The sequence below is a fragment of the Ixodes scapularis genome, unplaced genomic scaffold, assembly GCF_016920785.2.
Source record: "Ixodes scapularis isolate PalLabHiFi unplaced genomic scaffold, ASM1692078v2 PGA_scaffold9__187_contigs__length_104089568, whole genome shotgun sequence".
Lineage (NCBI taxonomy): Eukaryota > Metazoa > Arthropoda > Arachnida > Ixodida > Ixodidae > Ixodes > Ixodes scapularis.
The window spans coordinates 1420623-1441827 of record NW_024609884.1 but is presented as its reverse complement, the minus strand read 5'-3'; the positions used below and the strand labels follow the sequence as shown (position 1 = coordinate 1441827).

General features: G+C 45.9%; 1 protein-coding gene and 1 non-coding gene across 4 annotated transcripts in view; one reads left to right on the top strand and one right to left on the bottom strand.

Annotated features, from left to right (window-relative positions):
• Positions 1 to 21205, bottom strand: part of LOC8034244 (epithelial splicing regulatory protein 2) — a 138846-nt gene that overhangs the window by 32512 nt on the left and 85129 nt on the right. For 2 of the 3 annotated variants that reach the window (XM_029972100.3, XM_029972090.4), the window contains exons 4-6: positions 16536 to 16625; positions 10618 to 10672; positions 5843 to 5953 (exon numbers count right to left, since the gene is read on the bottom strand). In XM_029972100.3, the coding sequence (XP_029827960.1) occupies positions 5843 to 5953; positions 10618 to 10672; positions 16536 to 16625 (256 nt within the window). The remainder of the gene's footprint in view (positions 1 to 5842; positions 5954 to 10617; positions 10673 to 16535; positions 16626 to 21205) is intronic. The other variant, XM_029972093.3, reaches the window with a different exon arrangement.
• On the top strand, positions 13115 to 13187 carry Trnar-ucu. The gene has a single exon. It is a non-coding gene; the product is annotated as a tRNA-Arg (tRNA).

Sequence of the window (21205 nt, the reverse complement as noted above, 5' to 3'; positions counted from 1 at the left end):
GAGGAAACATTGATCAGAACCAACGTAAGACATGCTAACAGATGCCAGTCTGAATGACAAGTAAATATGACGCAGGCCTGGAAGAATATGCAAAACTCGACAACGGCGTGAAACGAAGAATGAAGAGCTGCGAGAAAAAAAAAAAGTAGAGTAAAATGCATTAAGTGCAATGTCATTCTTTGTCTGGAAGCAAGTAATTGTTTTTTTATAGTAGGGTGGATTGCTGGGCTAGTTGGTTGTTCAACGACATTATTAAAAACAGCGCAAAAGAACGGGACAAAAATAAAAAGAGCACACAGGGCAGACGCTGACTCAACTAAATGTTTATTGGGAATTCCCCACGCGCACAGTGTCTTCCTCATGCACGCGCTCATCTATTCACATCATCTAATCTGAGCACCCCACACAATATGTGATTAAATTAGCAGGTATATTCCTGCAAGCTTCATCACTTCCATGATGGTTTTGACAAAGCGATAATTACGCTTCTTTACAGGGTCCAAGTTTGTCTGTTCAACGCTCCCTTCCAAAAGTCACCTGCGAAATACTTGATTAAAATTGATGAGGAGAGAGAAGATCCTGATTACTGTTACCTAAGTTGTCCACGATTCTGTACACCAATGTCGACATCCGTGCGCACCTCTGTTTGCCAGGAAGGAATCAAACTGCATACAATACTATTTTTGCGTATACTCGGCGAGATGTCTAATGAAATGTATCAGCAAGTTGCCACTTTTGTATTGTCGACAGTGAAGAGGGTAAGTTTTCGTCGTCATTTTTCCTGGTTGACGGCATGTGCGGTGACCCATTTCGAGCCCCCGGCCAGCTTGGGACGTCTCCGAGGCTTCCACCCAGCTGAGCCGGTGCTTTGTGCGGTGCCGTGTAGCAGACACAATGTCAAGAAAAGGGTGTCACCTTACACCCTTTTGTCCCATATAATGCACCCCAACACTTCAGTTCGACGCACAGCGCACTTGAGTTGAACAAACGGCCCCAACATTTACGAGGGGCTCGATAAGGGTGCGATATAACTTATGAAATTGCTAAAGTACGTATCAAAGACCACAGAAAGAAGACACTGAGGTTTTGCAGTAGGGCCAAGAAAACCCTGATTTCTTTTTTTTTTTTTTTTAGTTAGTAACACGTACATTAGCTATTTTATTAAGTTGTACCACACGGCTATCAAGCCTCTCGTGAAAGTTGGTACCGCCAGATCGACGTCAGTGCGCTGTACGTCGAGCTGAAGTTTTGGGGTGTCTTATATGGGGCAAAGGGTGTAAGAATACACCCTTTTTTTCTGAGAGTGCACCCTCGGAGCACTTCGGCCGCTGGTCAGTCGAAGCTCTGGATTAGTTCCCGAGGTGCCATAGCCACGCCTTCGAAATCTTCTTAGGGGCCGCATAACAACTGCTCAGCCATGCGCGCCGATGTTTTAAGCTCAACGAGAATTGGCTCTGTTTGCAGCACTCTGGGTCGAGAACGTCCAAAACTATAGTCAGGGAATAACCACTTGCAATGCCTTTTATAATTGCAGAGGTATGAAATGCTATAGAAACTTTCGAATAGCTGTGCAAAAGCGCCGCCGTAACCGACCTTCACTTTTTCTTTTCTCTTATTCTGTTTACATCATTACCAGACAGGAGAGGTTATTGTCTTTCTAGATGCTACTTTGTCCCTCTCCCCAAAAATGGCTCGTCAACGGCCCTTCAGTGGCTCGGCATTTCGGTAAGCAAGGCCAGCACTGGCCGCTGGAATCTGGCGCGTGTTGCAAAGCGTCTACACTTTAAAAAAGAAAAAGAAACACTTGTTTTGAAATGCAATTTAGAAAATAAATTTAGTTTTAATGTTTGCGCGCAACACTGGCCGTATATACATTAGACACGTTCCTAATATCTGTAAAATGCATATTTCTTCGCACCTCTGCAAAACCCCATATTCAATTGATACAAGATATGTCATAAACGCAGTAAACTCTACATCGACTAATATAATCCGGACAATTTACAGCCTAAAACGCCTAAAAGAATCGCAAGAATGCACATCGGGCCTAGCACATTGGTTTACATTACACGTCGGGACGTGTGCAGCTGCCGAAAAAAAAATCGTGTAAAATTTCTTTATAACGCCGACCTTGTATGGAGCAAATACACCAACAGTCACGTGCAAAAAAGAAAAAAAAAAAAAACTTTTAGCGTGTCCGCCGCGAGACAGCCGATTACGCAACCAGGGGTGTACTTGATAACACTGTAGGCTGACTCCGACACAGGCTTGGCACGGTGAGGTGTGAAAAGCGCGGTCCACGCCAAATGACATCTGATTTGAAGGAGGACTAAATTAGACCGGCCGTCCAGTTGGCGCCTGCATAGCACACACAAGACGCACGAAGTAGAGATGCAAGTCAGTCATTAATTGCGTGCTATCCGACGGAGCTGGGAAGAAGGCTCGTCAAAAGTCATGTGGAAAACTTCCTAGGGCAAGGATTCTTAAGGATCCTTGCCCTAGAAAGTCCGATGATGCCTCCGCACGGACGCCTCCGCACGGACAAATTCAATGCGATCAGTTCACTTAAAAAAGAGAGCACTTTGTACGGCCGACTTTACGAAGTGGATGATCCATCGGACTGTGGATGTAACAGCGCGCTCTCCTCGACGTGGCCGTACACGAGGGACTCACTTGAGTACGCGGTCGTCTCCTCCAGCCCCGGAGTTCCCCGGAGAGCAAAACGCCACGTCGCAGCTCGCCGATAAAAAAAGGGGCTTCGGAAAGCGACCGGATCAGTGGCACGCCGCCTCCTCCGATAGCCGAGTCCAGACGACAATGACGGCCTCCTCCAAGGCAGAGGACATGGCGGTTTCTTCCTCCTCGGCGGCTGCCTACTCTGCGTCTGGCTGAGCGTGGGGCGGCCGTCCTCGCGCTCGGACACCGTCCGCCGAAAAGCGACGACGGCCCGCGCTATCTGCCCGCGGTCCGATTAGACGGCGGCCGGGAACGGGACGCAGATAGGCTCCCGGAGATGGCCGCGCGATAGGCGACCAGCCGATGGCTCGACTCAACGCGCAGTCTGCGCTGGCGAGGGGGGCGCGGTGGCACGACTCCGGCCGCCGGCCGCCCTTCGAGTCTCGGGTTTTGGACCACACGGATCCGCCGAAGAGAACAACAGCAACAGACTTGTTGTTGTTTTGTCAGTTTTTTTGTTTTTTTTTCTCGTGTCCCCGGTTACGATGGAAGTTCTTCACCAGTTCGCCTGTGCTTTTACCCTTTCTTAGCAAAAAAGAAACGAATATCTGCCGAACTCTGGGGAGTCCTAAGACCAAGAGGACTTGGACGATAGTGTTGGCGTCGATCTGCGTGAAGCAGGGAATGGGGTGAAAGTCTCGGTCTCTCTCAATTCGTCGCTCTCAACTGAACCCGCTTGGAAATTAAGATCCTTTTGTTCTCTTCGTCCGCGTCCGGCAACTAGCGGTAGCCACGATAAACGTTCCAGGTGTTTATTGCGCAGCAGTTGGCATTTCTGACCGATCAAATAGTTGACGCGGAGACGCTGGACAAAAAAAAAAAAAAAAAAAACCGCCAAAAAAAAAACGCAACCTTTTTTATCGAGATTTTCACGTGACCAAGTATACACCTTTTCTACGTGGGCGCCGCCATCTTCAATTGTGGAACTTCTGGTATGTGTGAAAACATCTCTTTCTTCTCGCCTCGACAGTAGAACGTGTTAACATTTTAATTGCCACCGTCAGTCGTTCTTGTTATGACCATTCTATACTTTTTTTACTTGTTCGGGGTTGTAATTTCTTGCTTCTTGTTCGGAACGCATACCGGATAGCAGGCACGATGCCCAGGCCCCCGTGGGCCCCCTCCCTGGCTACGTGCCTGCCGGATAGGGGGACAACGTGGCTGGGTGGGAGGCTAAACGAAAATCGTGTATACGCACTTGCTGTATTCTCTAAAACGTGCGACAACAACATTAAAAGTGGAATCGTGCTCTTTGCTGTTTGTGAAACTGTCTTGAACGTGCACTCTCTTGTCGATGAAATAAACGTTTCTGCTGGTTAGCGCAAGCGCAGGAGAGGGAATAGCCGGTGGCATGGTTACGAAAGGCCGATGCATTATACCACACAGTCGCGATATACGGTTGCGATGGCGAGATGAAAGCACCATCTTTGCCTACACGGAGTGTCAAAATAAACGATGTGCTCTGCACGGGCTCTCGGCGCGCGGTGCAGTCAAGCATGTCCCAGGAAAAGCATTAGCCGTTCCCTGGATTCGTTCCTTCTATACTATACTTTATAGCAATTGGCAACGAGGATAGGCACCAGACAGACACACCTTGTGCGACGTATCAGAAACATAAGCACGTATACGACGGCGAGTGCAGTGAAAACCAGGGTCATTTCCAAGGTAATTATTTCTTAATCATCGTTGGCACCTACTCCAGAATTGGTTCAAGTAATTTCCGTTCCCCCTCCATCTTCAGAAGCAACCATCAACTTTTAAATGCAATTTTTGCAACTCACGGAATTCTAGACATCACTGTATCTGACAACGGAACTGCGTTTACAGGTGCGAAATCCCTCGTGATCCTCAGAGGAAATCACATCGGGGGCATCGAGGCGCCATTGTATCATCCTTAATCAAACGGTGCAACTGAGCGTATATTGCACCGGGTAAAAAGAAGCCGAAGAATTTTATATCAAAATTGCAACTCTTCCAGTACCGCACGACCCCAGATGATCTGACAGGTTCAACACAACTGCTTATGGAGAGGGCCCAGCAACCCTCTCTGAAAACACAGTGTCTGCACTTTTAGAGAAATGTTTGGAAACAGCTCAAGCACAAGTTACACCAAGATAAAGAAGCACGTCACCGTGAGACTAGAGTTACTAAATGAGCTGCGCTTAGAGTATCGACACTACGATCCCCAACATTGTTGTTGCGACCTGTGTTCAGTGTCCCAGCGGTGGCCCCAACTTTCGAGCCAAACCCTATCTGGGCCCCATCATTGGCCCGCGTTCCGCCAATGGCCGGCGTTCCAGTGGCCGGCAAGGAAAGAAACCAGAGAGAGTTTTCAGACTTCCAAGAGAAAAATCCACATTCTTGGACGCTATTCGGACCTAACCAAATTCGTATAAATAAGCCAATAGACGGACTGCATCAAAAACTTTTCACAAAGATGTCTTGAGGTAGTTATCGTGCTCAAATTTCACGATTTTCTGGAACACAAATCAAGTAAAAAAAAAAGTGTTGTTCCTATCGCCAGGGAGGAAAGCGGAAACTACGAGTCTGGCTGGAGCATGCTCGGATCACCAGGATCTGTTTTCGGGTGTTCATCTCAAATAAGCTCTCACTTTTTTTTTTTGTGTGTGTGTGTGTGTGTGTGTGTTATTTTTAGGTGCAACTTCAACCAGAAGGTTTGTTAGCGGTTTCCTCATTGTGCATAATGGGAGCGAGTTTCTTGGCTTATTTTTTTCCCTGGAAACCTACACTCATTACACTCATTGAACATGAGTGTCATAAATGCATCACCTAAAAAAAAAAGTTCGTTAAACTTTATTCCCTGGATTATTCATATGAATTTATTTGCGCCCAAATATCGCTCGGGCAGCACCCTGTAGAAAGAATCAGAAAGCAAAGTTAGGGCGCGAAACCTCAGAATGGGTAAAAATACAGAGGTATACAGGAACAACAGCCAAGCGGGATCAGAGGCAAAAGGTGTGCGACAACAGAAGATAGCTGGAGACAGCCACGAAGAACGAGACAATTTCCACGAGAAATCGGGCCGTGGGAGGCCTCTTCTTTGGGGCCCGAGGACAGGTACGAAGTGTGCGAAGTGGCATCTTACTTGACGATGTTGAGTCCGCTGAAGAACTTGGCGATGTCCTGGTCCGAGGACTGCCAGGGAAGGCCTCGGGCTCGGACCACGGTGTTGCTGTCCACCACGTCCGTCTTGCTGCTGCACACAAACAAGACAGGACAAAGGGTGTCCCGTGCACAAGTCGCCCGCTTTTTGAGTCACGCCGGAAGCACTTCTCCAGAGCCGACTGCGGTCAATATGAGCCCTCGCTTGGGATACCTAAACACCCGGGACCATTTGTACGAAAGCGAGTTCACGCGAACCGAGATTGACGAGCATGATACACGCTCGTCAATCTCGGTTTTTCGGAGGTCTCAGCCTACCGGAAGACGCGCGCGTTTCTTGATCGTCGTCGAGGAGGCTTAACACTCCGATTCGTAAAGGCAGGCGAAGGGCAGGAGAACGCCGATAGCGGCATTGCAGAGCGCAAGTTTGTCTGCTTCCGGTACAGGGGTTGCTATGACGTCAGAACGTCAAGCTCTTATTGGATGAATGAACACAAAATAGTGGGTAGACCTGAAGGCATCTAGCATTAAGGTCTACCCACTATTCTCTCAATCAAAGCCAATCAGAGCTTGGCGCCGTTCTGACGTACGTGACCGAAACCCGTACGCAAGAAGTAGGCAACTTGCTTTCCGCACAGTCCCCTGGGGCATAGCCTCCTATATACTGACAAAGCCTGGCAGATTGCCACGAGAAGCGGCCGCCGAAATGGAAAAGGTGCAGTGGCAGAAACGGATGAGAGGAGAGCCACGTGACTGGCGCCCCGCTGCGGCTAGACGCGAGGAGGACCCGAAAGTGTGTTCCGGGTCCTCGCCACTTCAAAAGCTGTGCGCTGGCGCCAATGGTTCCCCGAGAAATGGCTCTTTGCCATTTCTCGAGGAACTGTTGTCCTTTGATCCGGAAGGAAGCGATCGCATTCTTTCCTCTTTTTGGTTGACGTTTTGGCCTTTCGTGCGTATAGGCCTGTCGCTCTCATGTTTTTGAACAGCGCCTCTGGTGAGCAATAGCAGGGATTTTTAGGTCGCGTTTTGACTATGCGTATCGTTGCGTCCTTTCAAACGCTCTATTAGTGCTCCTGAACCATAGGCAGACTCTGAAGGACGCTGACAGACGCTACTGGAAAGTGCGTGATGGAACGTTAAGACGTCTCTTCACGTCAGCACTAGATGCTCGCGTACCGCGTCTCGCAAAGGTAGTGTTGCCAACAACGCGATCGTTTCCTCCCCAAATTTTATCCGATAATTCCCTAGATTTCCAGAAAATGTGTTAATTTGCGTTAATAATGAGATTATCGTCATGGAGTAGAGATTCCTGTAGTTGAGTGGCGATTTAAAGGTTAAATTTTCTTCGTGAAAACCTTTTTACATAATTAAAGTCTGTTACTTTGGCCTCGTGTGGCCCCCCAAAATCGTTGTTGTTACCACTGGAGATTCTCTCTGCAACCGACAATATACAAAGAAGCCTTTTTCCCACTGCACTCGGCCGGCACGGGAGGGAAAAGGGAAGGAACGCGTCTCTAAATCCCTCTGAAACCCATTAGAAATAATCCCTAGATTTAAAAACATTTCCCTTCGTCCTTAAACGATGACGAAAATACCTAGATCTAGGGAACAAATTCCTAAGGTTGGCAGCACTGCGCGAAGGTGCCTCGTTTGGGGTCGCGTTTGGTGGACGCTACAGCGCCCTCTGGCCGAGAAAAACAGGCCTATTGTCCACAACTGCTTGAGTGCCATTTTCCGATCGCTTTCGAAATGCCATCATAGTTTCGGTGCGGTTTGACGGTAAAAGAAAGGCGGCCAAAGGGAAAGTGATCGTCGGCCCAAACGGTGCCTGCGAGAACCTTTCCCCCAGTACACGTGCTACTCTGCGCGTCTGGGCAGCTTTTCAGATGATTGGGAGGGCTCCCTCTGCACGGGGCTCCCTGGGTCCTCAAACAAGAGTCCATTCCATGGTAGAGTGGGGTACAGAGTTGGACCATCCTGTGTTTTTTTCTCTCCAAAATTGGACGGATTTCGGCGTTTTGTGGGAGGGCCTTCGCTGCCTTTTGAGATGACGATGATTTGAAGCAGCCAGAGTACTCCGAAGCTGATCTCGTGGGGGGTCCGATCGGTTGGCAGGCGACCGAGCGATCATCAACGGGAATTACGAGACATTTTGAGGACCACTCTGGGCAGAATGTGCACATTGGCGGATGGAATGCTGCGGCGGTAGTGAATCGAACCTCTCGCCTCGTGACTAATGCCTAGCTTGCCACCGGGTCGCATCTCACTGCCTCAGCTTGCCCCTTCGATCACATCAAGGTCAATTGAGCGGCTAGTTGGTTCAACATCTAGACTCTGAATTAACGAGCGGAAATGACTAAGAAGAGAAGAAGGGGACAGGACAGACCGCTCTATCCAGTCCCCTTCTTCTCTTAGTCATTTGCGCTTGTTCACTCTAAAAGGAGGGTGTATTCTTACATCCTTATGTCCCATATAATGCACCCCAAAACTTCAGTTTGACGTACAGCGCACTGACGTCGATCTGACGGTACTAACTTTCACGAGAGGCTTTATATAGCCGAGTGGTACAACTTATTAAAATAGCTAATGTACGTGTTACTAACTGCAAAAAATAAATAGTTTTTTTTAAGTACTGCAAAACCTCAGTGTTTTCTTTTTGTGGTCTCTGCTATGTACTTTAGCTATTTAATAAGTTATATCGCACCGTTATCAAGCCCCTCATAAAATGTGGGGCCGTCTGTTCGACTATAGTGCACTGTACGGCGAACTAAACTTTGGGGGTGCATTATATGGGGCAAAAGGGTGTAAGGTGATACCCATTTTTTTAGAGTGTTCATTCACACATTTTGATCACGTGTCGCGCTTCCAACTGCTATTCAGGAAGCATTTCTCACGCATGCTAGCAACTGGCTTCTTGAAAAGAAAAAAACGAAAATTTGCAAACCAAAAGCTACGCTCCGCAATGTCACCGCAAAGTTCGTATCCTCTCGGGCGAAACTTGCAGACACTGTTAAAACTTTAGGCGTCATGTTTCACCAACATATCTATCATATTCAAAACCTTACCTACTCTTAAACTCGCGAATATCATACATGTTCTATACAAGCATAGCCATATCCCGCTAACTAGTGTGAAGTCTCTAGTTTGTAACGCACTATTCAATTCTCGTTTATCCTATTGTCACCTATAGTAACTACGACAAGTACCAACCTTAAGAAATTGATTTTGTTGCAGAAGAAAGCAATTAGCGTCGTAGCTAATGCGTTGAATTGAGCACATTCTCAACTACCCTTTCTTTAACGTAAAGTAACGAAAAAATTAAGAACTTCTTATGAGTTGTGAATGCGAAAGCATGTACATCATACTTGCTCTCCGCGTGTTGGCGCGCTGACGGACACGCAGCGCCATGGGGTGGCCGGTCGTTGAAACTGCCACCCCATGGTGCTGCGTGTCCGGCGAATGGGAGCCTCGTCGACGCGCGGCAGCCAAAGGGACCGAAGTGTAAAAGGTGCCGTTGGCGATAGCTTTGCGCGTGGTTTCATAGCTGGGAGCTGGCTTGACTTGGAGAAAGGATTTAAGGTGCCGCTTGGCGCGGTTTCAAAGCTGATGACGTCGGCTCGCTCCATAAGACAGTTAATGTTTTCGCATTAAAAAATATAACAAGTGTAAGCTTGCCACAATTTACGCGACGTCGCTTAAAATTCTCCATCATCCATTACCATGAATTTCTAAACTAAGTGTAAAAAATTATTATATAAGGAGTGCGCAGTGCCGGACCCTTGAGCGCCGCGTCCTCGAACGAATTACAGACTTCAGATTAGTCAGCACACATTTCCAACATTACTGTTTAGAAAAAATAAAGAGGGAGCAAATGTTTTGTATGGATGCGATAAATCAGCGGGCAAAAAGCAAAATACATCCTCCCCTTGCCGATACATGTTTTATCGTTGTTTTTCTGCCTCGTAAGTTTGTATTTTTTCCAGTCTGCCACATGGGAGCTTAAGGCTCTTCGTCAAGCTTCACTTATGCAGCTATCGCCCATTTTTAACACGGGACGAAATGAAATGAGTTGGACGAGCAGGGCAGTACCAACGGTGCCTCGGCAGCGAGCCTGGGTGAGCGGTTGGCAGACACCGGCGCCATCGCGACTAGGGGTGTCGCGAGCTTTTGTCGAACCGGATTTTTAGGTCGGTTTTTCGGGGTTCGACCGGGTCAAACCGGTTCGACGAACCTGCAACCTTTTAACCAGATTCCACCTGTTCGACTTCGTGGACAGTGTGGCCAGACCTTCATACAAGCGTGTTTACGTTCGGAGAATTTGTTTTTTCTGCAAAGGGTTATTTTAATTTTATGAACACTTGCAATTAAAAGAAACTAATTCTAATCACCGAAGAAGTTAATAACTTATTTTTTTGTACTGTATTAACTGAAATAACCAATCAGTGCTGCCCTTAGTTCATCCCTTAGCTATCACCATCCAATCCGAAGCCAAGTGGCCAGCCTGTGGCGCATGCACATAGTAGTCGAACGTGAGTCGAACCTTTGTCGAACTTTTCTCAAGAAGTTCGAAAAAGTCGAACCTGGTTGAATTCGAACCTCCACCGATTCGCGACACCCCTAATCGTGACGCTGACGATGGCGCCGATGATGCTGATGCTGATGACGCTGATGATGCTGATGGGCAGCGCTCTTTGCTCGCGGGGGTGAGAGAGAGAGAGAGGACTCGGTCATTCTTGGGCTCCGAGTTTGTGTACTCACCAGATTCCAGATTCTAGCCTTTGAGATATCTCCTCTGGTTCCATGAATTTGTGTCCTGCAGAGGAAGAGACAACAATTGTTTATTTTATTTAAACAGAACCTGCGGCGCCCAGAGGGAAATACTGCAGGAAAGGAATAAAGGTACACATATGCAAAAGAATATACGACCATTAAAACACTCGTGGATCGAGGAAAAAAACGCATCACATAGTCGTTTAACAAAAACTGAAAAAAACGAGCCATTCGGAAGCACTGAAACAATATTACTAGGTAGCCAATGCGGAAAGCAAGTCGTCTGCTTCCTGTGCAGGGGTCGTGGTGACGTCGGAACGCCTAGCTCTGATTGGCTCTGACTGAAGGATAGTGGGTAGACCTCGAGGGAGCTTGCTTCGAGGTCTACCCACTATCCTCCCATCACAACCAATCAGAGCTCGGCATCTTTCTGACGTCACTGCACCTCCTGCGCAAGAAGCAGACGACTTCTCTCCGCACTCCATTTTTCAACTGTACGTGGACACAACGAATGTTTGAAAGCATCCGTTGTACAGCTGAATGCTCTCATTTCGCGAGCGTGATCCGGCTTCAAATATGGCCGAGGACGATCCGATTTCTTGATGACCTTAGACGGACATTTTGTGGAAATCATCGGGATAACAGAACTAGAGCTGCGCACCGACTTCTTTCACCGCCTCATCGGTGAGCAGGGATGGCCAAGATACATACAAATATGTATGTATCTTGCCATAAAAACATGAAAACAAGATGTATTTTCGCCCACAAAATTGTATTTAATTACAATTGTATCTGAAATACCCACGTTTTAGTATTTAAACACACACGTCAAATACATTACCCAATTTGTAATTAAATACAAATGCAAAATACACAAAGTATTTAAAATACGTATTTCAAATACTTGTATCGGAAATGCTGCCCATCCCTGTCGGTGAGCTTTCGTTGATCCCTAATCGTTCGGGTGCGGATAAAATGGCGAAAGGGCAACTCCGCTTTCGTTTCGAGTAAACACACTCGGTTCTCTACAGCTCACCTAGGAAGTCCTCAGACCCTCGAATTTTATGGAAAAGTTGATTCGAGTGTCCGTGAAAGTAAAGATTTTGTCGAGCTCAGAAAATCTTCTACATTTAGCGGGTGACCGCACGGTGCACTCAACTACAACCCCATTTCGGGGCAAAGCCCACAGATGCGTACTATAGAGCCACTAAATGAGCTGCGCTTAAAGTATCGGCACTCCGTTCCCCCACATTGTTGTGGACGCCGCCATTTTGGTGCTTGTGCAGAGCAGACGCAACTGCCGATCGTCACGGTTCAAAAGTGCGACTTCCTCAGCATTAGATTCGGGTGTTAGGAAGCTCGTGTAATATTGCTTTGCTTTGTCGCGAACTGTTTAAACATTTCTGGAGGGCGGAAAAGCGTTTCCTGTTATTTCAGGTAAAGCTTCAGATAACTGGCAACCATGATTTGAAGCCACAATATAGCCAAGTGTCGTTATTCTGAAGCGTAGCTTATTTAGTGGCACTAGTGCGTACTTGGCTGGACGCAGCATTAGGGAGACGCCACACTCTGCTGTAGAAGTGAGCGGCATCTGTCCCGATGACGTGTTGCCACCAAATTTGGACTGCGATTGTGAACGACACGCAAGTAGCACCTGCTGCGAAGCGAATGATGCTCGGGCTGAATCACGTGACGGTTCGTGCCTCGTGGCGCTTTAGTGAAGCGATCCTTGACAGCCACCGTTGGCAGCCACATGCTATTTGCGACTCCAGCCAACTATACGGGGCGCGCTGGTCAGGCAAAATGGTGGACGAAAGGAGGTCGTTTTCGTCGTTCAGCACACGGACCACTAGAAATTTTTTGCGCTGCAGCGTAAAATTGGTGTTACATATGAAAGCAAAAGCGATTTTTTCGACGGTAGAAACCGTCTTCTAGTCAGTGCGTAGGAATGACAAGGCGGAAGCATTAAATTAATTGTTTCTATGCTGCCTACGAGAATAAAGCAGCGATGGCAGACGACAGAGTCGAAACAGCCCACTCTCTTGAGCTTCTCGGCGTGGCCGCTACGCGGCGTCGATTTCGCTCGAGTCGCCAATAGAAGTTATGAAAACGAGTGAGAACTGCATTGTCCACTTTCAAACTTTGATTAAAAAATAAAACATGATGCTTAAAAAACATCACCGCGATAATGAAGTGGTCCGACATCCCCTTACCGTGGACGGTAGTGGAAACACAACGGACGCCGATGAAAACTTGGAAGTGATTGGCTAAGGCGGCCAGGTACTTCTTGAGTACCGTCAGTTACTCGACTTCCAAGATAATTGAAAAACGGCAAGCTTATATGAGGAAAGTTTTACAGACAAGATTGACATTAGGTCAAAATAAAGTGTAATTCGGAGCTATAACATTAAATTGCAAGCTTCACCCTTGTTGGCGTTAGACTGGTGGCAGCTGATAAAACCCGTTTGCTCTACTGATGTCTAACCCCTGGTTAGCTCAGTTAGTAGAGCGCTCCACTTCTAATGGAGAGGTCCCAGGTTCGATACCCGGACCAGGCGGATTTTTTTTCGCTCGCTCGCCAGTCACCTAGCTGTGTGTGGAGATTTGTGTTTGTCCTTTGTCCCGCCTGTTCCCCTTTTCCAGGGATTATTTTCGTCATTCGGAGCATTGTTTGTCAGGATTATAATACCTGTACATATAAGCACCGCAATATTATATCTGTGGCAACCCCATAAAAAGCTCCACTTTCGTCCGCTTAAGGAAAAATAGACGATTCATGCATTCGTCTCGTAGATGAATTGATTCATTTCACAATATTTATTATGACCAGATATAAATGTACACGTCTCGAATGTTTTCTCTTTTTTATATCGTTTATGATTGCTTCCAAAATGAGACGTGACGTGGCGGTACACGTAGTCCTGCATCGCACTTCTTTTTATATTTCACAACTAGGGCTGGGCGTCGATTAAGAAGTTAAAACCGAATAATCGGTACCTTTTAATCGCATCATTAATTGATTCATCGGTTTGGTTCTTTCCCATGCAGGCTTTAAAAAAAGTCAAAATTATTTTTTTTCGCCTTCTTTGAATATGTAATAAATGGCGCAACGTACGCTTTCAGATTTTCAATCAACCTTGATGTGTTGTTGAGAATAGTCGAAAGACCATCCACACCCAAAAACTATTTATTACTTTAGCCGCAGAGGCAAAGAGGTTGGTTGATATTCTGCGGCAGTGCTGCCAACCTTAGGGATTTTTCCCTAGATCTAGAGATTTCCATTATCGTTTAGGGGCAAAGGGAAGTTGGTTTAAATCTAGGGATTGTTTTTAATGTGTTTCAGAGGGCTTTAGGGACACGTTCCTTCCCTTTCTCCTCCTCGTGCCGGCCGAGTGCAGCGATAAAAAAGGCTTCTTTGTATATTGTCGGGGCCGGAGATAATCTCCAGTGGTAACAACAACGATTTCGGGGGGCCACACAAGGCCAAAGGAACAAAGTTTAATTGTGTAAAACGGCTTTCACGAAACAAATTTAACATTTGAAGGCCACCCAACTACAGGAATCTGTTCTTAATCTAGTCCATGACGATAATCTAAATATCGACGCAAATTAACATTTTTTGAAAATCTAGGGCAATCTAGGGACGTTTCTAATGAGTCGGGAAAGAAACGACCGCGGAGGTTGGCAACACTGTTCTGCGGCAACGGCCAACTCCTTTGATTGTTCACAACAGGTGTAGTACTCTTCCAGGTCTGCCCAATGAAGGGCGGATGGATGAATGGTAATGGAGGGCGGATGAATGAATGGTAACGGGCGGCAGCTTGCGCCACCTAGCGTTAAAAACGTTGAATTTTTACTTTTTTTGTGTTTGTAAAAGTTGAACCAATTAACCGGTTAAAAGAAGTAATCGCGATTAAAGCATTAATCGATCAAGTGCCATGTCATTATTACAACTGTTTTAAAATAAAGTTAATTTTTGCGAAAATTTATAAAAAAAAAAAACGCACGCAGATCCCATTAAAAAAAAAAAAAAACTGAGGAGACAGCAATGGTAAAAGTTAGAGCCGTCAAATCAGCCCGGTGAACGCGTAGTATGAGATGACTGTTTCGTAGTAGGAATTGTACCGAGGCGTTTGTCCCACGGTGGAGAAAAAGAAATGGAGATAATTTAAATCATGATTTAAATCACACCAGTTTTACTATGATGATTTAATTTAAACTGTGCCCGCAAATATCATCCACAAAATATTTTTATTTACCGTTTTTTTCTTTCGTTTGATGCTTTCTATGTGAATTTTTATTGCATTTCAATAAAAAAAATCATCGATTAAAAATATTTATAAAAGTCGGAACACGAATCACAACCGACGCTCTTCCGAGAAAATCGTAGCGAAGCAGATAAAGCTTTCACTGCGGGATTTACATCAATAAAAAAGTTATTAACTAAACTGTACTTTAAAAAGTTCAAATTTACTCTCATTCTCTCTTCGGAATTGTTTTCAGTGACAGAACGAATTCATCAATCAATATGCCATGTTTAAAAATACAGAGAATCAGTTTTTCTACCTACAGTCTTTTGAATCAAATCAATCCGATATTTTTTTTTTTTTTTAAATTTGATCGAAACCGAACAAATTCTATTTATCTTTTTTATTTTTTCCACCCTGGTTTGCAGTTCAATGTTATCGGCACTACTGCCGCTGCAGAGCTTTCCTTCTCTCGTGCCTTGCCTACACTCTAAGAAATGCCTGCGCGTCTACTTACCCGTAAAACACTCAAAGAGCCAATCTCTGCGATCTGCGGAATCAGCTCAGCGAATGATGAGGCGGAACATCCGTTTAAACCTTAAATGAAGTCTGCACTGTGGCATTACGCAATCCAAAGTGTCATGCATGTACAGGCGTAGACTACGGAGGGGCATCGGGGCTCGTGCCCCCCCCCCCCCCCCCCCCCCCCTGTTTTTCGGGCCATGATCCTTACTGAGACGCGCTGTTTACGTGCCATGTAACGAGCATCTAGTAGTGGCATGTAAACAAAATAACGCCCACGTTGCCTTTATTGACAAAATACATGGGAAATGAAATCCCAGCGTGCTTTCGTTAGCTTCACTCTCCAGTTCTGGCGAGAAGGTAACGCGGCATCGATCCCTTTTACGTCCGCTTGGTCTGTTTCCACAGCAGCCTGCCATTTTGCGATGTCCCATCAGAAAAAATAAATAAATGAAACAACCGGAAGTTCATATAGAGGGCGGCTACTCCATCAGGAGCTGTTCCAAAAGTCCGTTTAGTAGCGACTCCGACGGACTTATCCGAACCGGAGTCGTGGAGTCACAACTTAACGCGCCCAATGAAGCGATAGATGATTCAGTCGTCCGCGAAGGGCCGCATGCGTGAGAAAATATCAGTTGGCAAGTCGTTAATAAAAATTAGAAAAAGTAATGAACCAAGAGCACCGCTGTTACAATGATAGCTGAAGAATATATACACACGCTGTAAAATGTACCCCCTAAAATAATCTACTGTAAAATGCCGGTGTAAAAAAAATTGCGCGGAAAAGCCCCCCCTCGAAGAATTTCTCAGCCTGCCCCTCCCCCCCGGAAAAATGGGAAGTCTACGCCGCTGCATGCATGCATTGCATAATGCCAGAGCGCAGAGTTCATTTTGAGGTCTGAACAGATGTTCCGACTTATCATTCGCTAAGCTGATTTCGAAGATCGCAGAGAGTGGCTCTTCGAGTGTTTTGTGGGTAAGTAGAAGCGCAGGCATTTTTTAGAGTGTACCATAGCCAGACACCAAGAGGGCATCTCTATCGATCTTCTCCTAGAAGCTTTCGGTGGTGCACGATGGACGGACTCGCGACACGTTCACTCAAAGAACACATTCGATGTATAGCGGCACAGAACTCACCGTCCAGGTTGAGCCTGAGAATCACCTTGGCCATGTCTTGGACGTGACGAGCGATCACTTCCGCCGAAGCGTCCGGCTCTAAGGACAAGTCTGAAAAGAGGGGTTAAGGAAGACCACGTGCGCAGCAGCAGCGACCACGTGGATAGCGAGCAATCTGTGTCCTGCACTCTTAGAAATAGGAGGTGTATAGGGGTACAACCCTTGTCCCATATGGTAACTCCCCAAAACTACATCTGGACGTTCAATCCACCGACGTCGAGCTGGCGATACCATCGTTTACGGGTGGCTTGATAGCTGTGGGACATAACGTACTAAATAGCTAATGTGAGTATCAAAAACTACTACTACAAACACACACATTGAGGTTTTGCAGCACAGCCAAAAAAACCTTGACTGTCTTACCGTAGCCTTTAATGCGTACTTTAGCTATTTTCATAAGTTGTATCGGTCGACTATCAAGCCACTCGTGAAAGTTGGTATCGCCGCTTCGACGTCTGTGGACAGAGCGTCGAGTTGTTGTTTTGGGGTGTTACATATGGGACAAGGGGTGTACCCCTATACACCCCCTATTTCTTAGGGTGTTGTGGTCCGCTAGTGCAGGCCATGAACTTCTCATCGGGATACACACTGGTGGGGATGAAGCGACAAAGACTCGATAAAAAAAATGGTTGACTTTAGTATGGAAAAGAAAGTCTGGAACTCTCAGTTCTGCACACGCAGAAAATCTTCAGAGAGCGAGTGATCTGTAACAACTTCCGAGTATCTTAGATCCGCTTCTACAGTTCCGCGTAACATATCATACTTAATAATAGCTGTCATGTGTAGATACCTTGTTTTTGATTGAATTGAACTTGATATAAACTTTAATTTGCCACTGCAATGAAGGTGAAGGGGACCGGGAAAAAAAAAACAATAGTACGGCTTGGCAGCGTTCCATAGCCGCCACGAGCAAAGTTTAGCAGCAGTGGCAGAAACAAAACACACAAACGAAAGTAAGACCTGCGCAAGGCCAGGTACAGTACAAGCGCTCTACCAAGCTGTGTTGTACAGCTTGGTAACAAAGATGAAAATACAAAAATGTAAAAAAAAAACGTTCAGCCTTTCCATTTTGGTGAAGAATGAAGAACAGCAAAGCTGTACCATGGTGGGAATGAAGTAATGGCCGTCCGCAAGTCGGCAAGCCAAAGTGCAAAGGCTGGAAAGTTTGCCGCCATCAATGAGCGAAGGCGGCAAGCAGACAACCGGCAAACACAACACTCTGGACAGCTACCGCCATCTATGAGCGACGGCGGCAACCAGAGTGTTGTGTCGACATTCGTTGTAAAAATATACGAAAATGTTTGCAACCTACAGCACAACCAGTCTTGTACAGGTTACTCGAGAATAGTAGTCGATTACGGTTACAATTACTCTCGGTTAAAAAGTATTCATTTAGATTACTTGCTTACTTAAGAGGAAAAGTAATTCAGATTTTCGAGGCAACCAATTTTTTTGCCAGTTTGAAAACGGATGTTTCGTAATGTTTTTTCTTTGATTGGAACCGCAAAACTCTAATCTTCTTAATCAAGCAATTTTGATAAAGCATCTTCTTGTCGGAGACATGGTTTATGATGCCTTGGTAGAAAACTTACACAAGCAAAGTGGATCATTAAAAAGGGAAAAAGAAAGGTTGTTGTGGTGTAACCTTCTTAGGGCGTCTTCATTCCCAAGTTCGGACATTTCTGTAACGCGGATTTCAGCAACGCGCGTTCCTGCCAATTCCTCGTGAAGAGCATCTTTAACACAATTTTTTTTTTCATTGTTTAAGTAGCCCTGAAATCTAAGGTTTCCGGTCGCTCTTATTGCTTGTGTGTACAGGGTGAGTTAACGGTATCGATGGTTGTTTGAGGGGATGGTATAAATCGATTTCTGAACTTTTCGAGCTCAGCTTTTTCGCAGAGATGGTTGAAGAACGTGCATTCAAGGTAAAAACAATTTCACCGAACAAACGTACCCGAATAAAAAGTTGGACATGAAAAACTCTCATTCCCTCTACTCTGGTGAAGAAGGAAGACCAGCGAAGCTGTACTATGGTGGGAATGAAGTAATGGCCGGCCGCAAGCCGGCAAGCCAGAGTGGAAAGGATGGAAAGGTTGCCGCCATCTGTGAGCGACGGTGGCAAGCAGACAACCGGCAAACACAACACTCTGGACAGCTACCGCCATCTATGAGCGACGGCGGAAACCAGAGTGTTGTGTCGACATTCGTTTGGTACCGGACACGATCCTGGGCAACCTAGCCCTTAACGGCTCTCTTGTAAAAAAACTTGTAATCCCTACCCACGGCGGCCTTGTGATAATTTAAGGCGTCTGATTTGTGCAACAGCCGACAGATGGCGGCAGTAGTAGTCCCCGCGTTGACACGTGGGGGTCGGCAGTGAAGGCACCGTGAGTACCGCATTTTTGTTGTTCGTGTTTTATCTTCATTTCTTTTAATTTTCAGATCAAATACTTTTGCACTGACAATTGACGCAGAAAAAGAACGCGTCGGTTCTGGCTCTGAAACGTCGTCTGCTCCTGCCGGCGTCCAGGACCGCCATACAAGGAAGGCACAGGTCTCAGACAGTATATAAGAGTGGTAACTTGGGCGAGTTGGTGATGCATTAGTAGCCAAAAACGGCGCAAAAGAATGATGAAGGACAGTTAGAAGGAGTATATATAGACACGACAAGCGTTTGTCGAGTCTTCTCCTGTTACCTGTCCTTGGTCATTTTTTGCGCTGTTTTTCGTTAGTAATACTCAGACAGTGTCTGCAGGCTTTCGCTTGAGTGATGTGTGACCGCAGCCAAAGAGCACGTCCCCGAAACATCCCGAAGAGACGCCCATATGCCGTGTTATCGGCCGCAACCGCGGCACGGCTCAAACATACCACCTGCGATGTTACGTGCCGCCACCTGTCAGCTGTTTCGCCAATCAGACGCCTTTCGTAAGCACCGCCGTAGGTACGGATTTCACGCATTTGGTTTCGTTCTTTTTACTCCAGTAAATTAGTTGAGTGATCTTTTTTATGACTTTAATGGAGGTTATTCTACCTCATCTGTACAAAATCTTAGCTCGATGAGTTCAGATACCGATTTATGCGGCCCTTTGAAACAGCAATCGATCCCTTTGACTCCCAATGTAGACTCTAAGAAAAAACGGTGTAGTTTTACACCCTTTTGTCACATAGAATGCACCCCAAAACTTCAATTCGACGTACAGAGTACGATAGTCGAACAGGCGATTCCACAATTTACGGGGGGCTTGAGAACGGTGCGATAAAACTTATTAAATAGCTAAAATACGCATCCAAGACCACAGAAAGAAAACCCTGAGGTTTTGCAGTGGGGCCAAGAAAACCCCGATTATTCTTTTTGTAGTCAGTAACACGTACATTAGCTATTTTATTAAGTTGTACCACACGGCTATCAAGCCTCTCGTGAAAGTTAGTACCGTCAGATCGACGTGAGTGCGCTGTACGTCGAACTGAAGTTTTAGGGTGTTTTATATGAGACAAAGGGTGTAAGAATACACCTTTTTTTTTCTGAGGGTGATAGACTGCGTGTTGGTGGAGTTGAGCAACACTCAAAGGGGGCGGGGACTAATATCTCGGGGGAATAGGCGTCAACGTGCACCAAATTCGGGAACATGGAATGGGGCATCAGCTGAGTTTAATCACTCCATCGTCATTCATTCGCGTTCGTGCAGTGGTTGCTAGGGGTGTCGCGAACTTTTGTCGACTCAGATTTTTAGGTCGAATTTTCGGGGTCGACTGGGACGAACCGGTTCGACGAACCTTCGACCTTTTAATCAGATTCGACCGGTTCGACTTTGAGGACAGTGTGGCCAGACCTTGATACAAGCATGTCTAGGTTTGGAGAATTTTTTTATGCAAAGGTTTATTTTAATTTTATGAACAGCTAAAATTAAAATAAACTAATTCTAATCACTGAAGAAGTTAATAACTTAATTTTTGGTACTGTATTAACTGAAATAACCAATCTGTGCTGCCCTTAATTCGTCCCTTAGCAATCACCATCCAATCCGAAGCCAACTGGTCAGCTTGTCGCGCATGCGCATAGCAATCGAACCTGAGTTGAACCTTTGCCGAACTTTTCACAAGAAGTTCGAAAAAGTCAAACCTGGTCGAACTCGAACCTCGACCAGTTCGCGACACGTCTAATTCTCACGCCCGGGATTCTGGTCTCCGGAATTAACGTAGCCATTTGGTGATGATTTCAGAAAGTAATGCAGTTTTTGCCGTCCCCCAAGTCATCGTTTCTTTTAATCTTCTAATCTTTAAAAAAAAAAAAAAATTCAAGATATCCTTTCTTTCGCTGCCCCCTTCCCACGTTTCCTTCTTTCGTTTTTTACTGTGAGGTGTGATTCCGCGAAATATCGCTGTGGCTCTATTGTACTGTTGCTAATTGAAATAAGGTGTTTCCGTGTTCCTCACTTATTGCTTTTCCTGCAAAACTTTGATAGTCGCTAATTTGCCTCAAACTTGGTTCCATTCAATACACATCTTAACTCGTAACCCAACGTAAAAATCATAACTTTTTTTTTTTGAAAGGGGGGGGGGGGGGGGGTATTGAGTTTTTAAATTTGGTATAGGAGCCTGAGAAACTGTACTGGAAGCACAAAAAAAAAAAA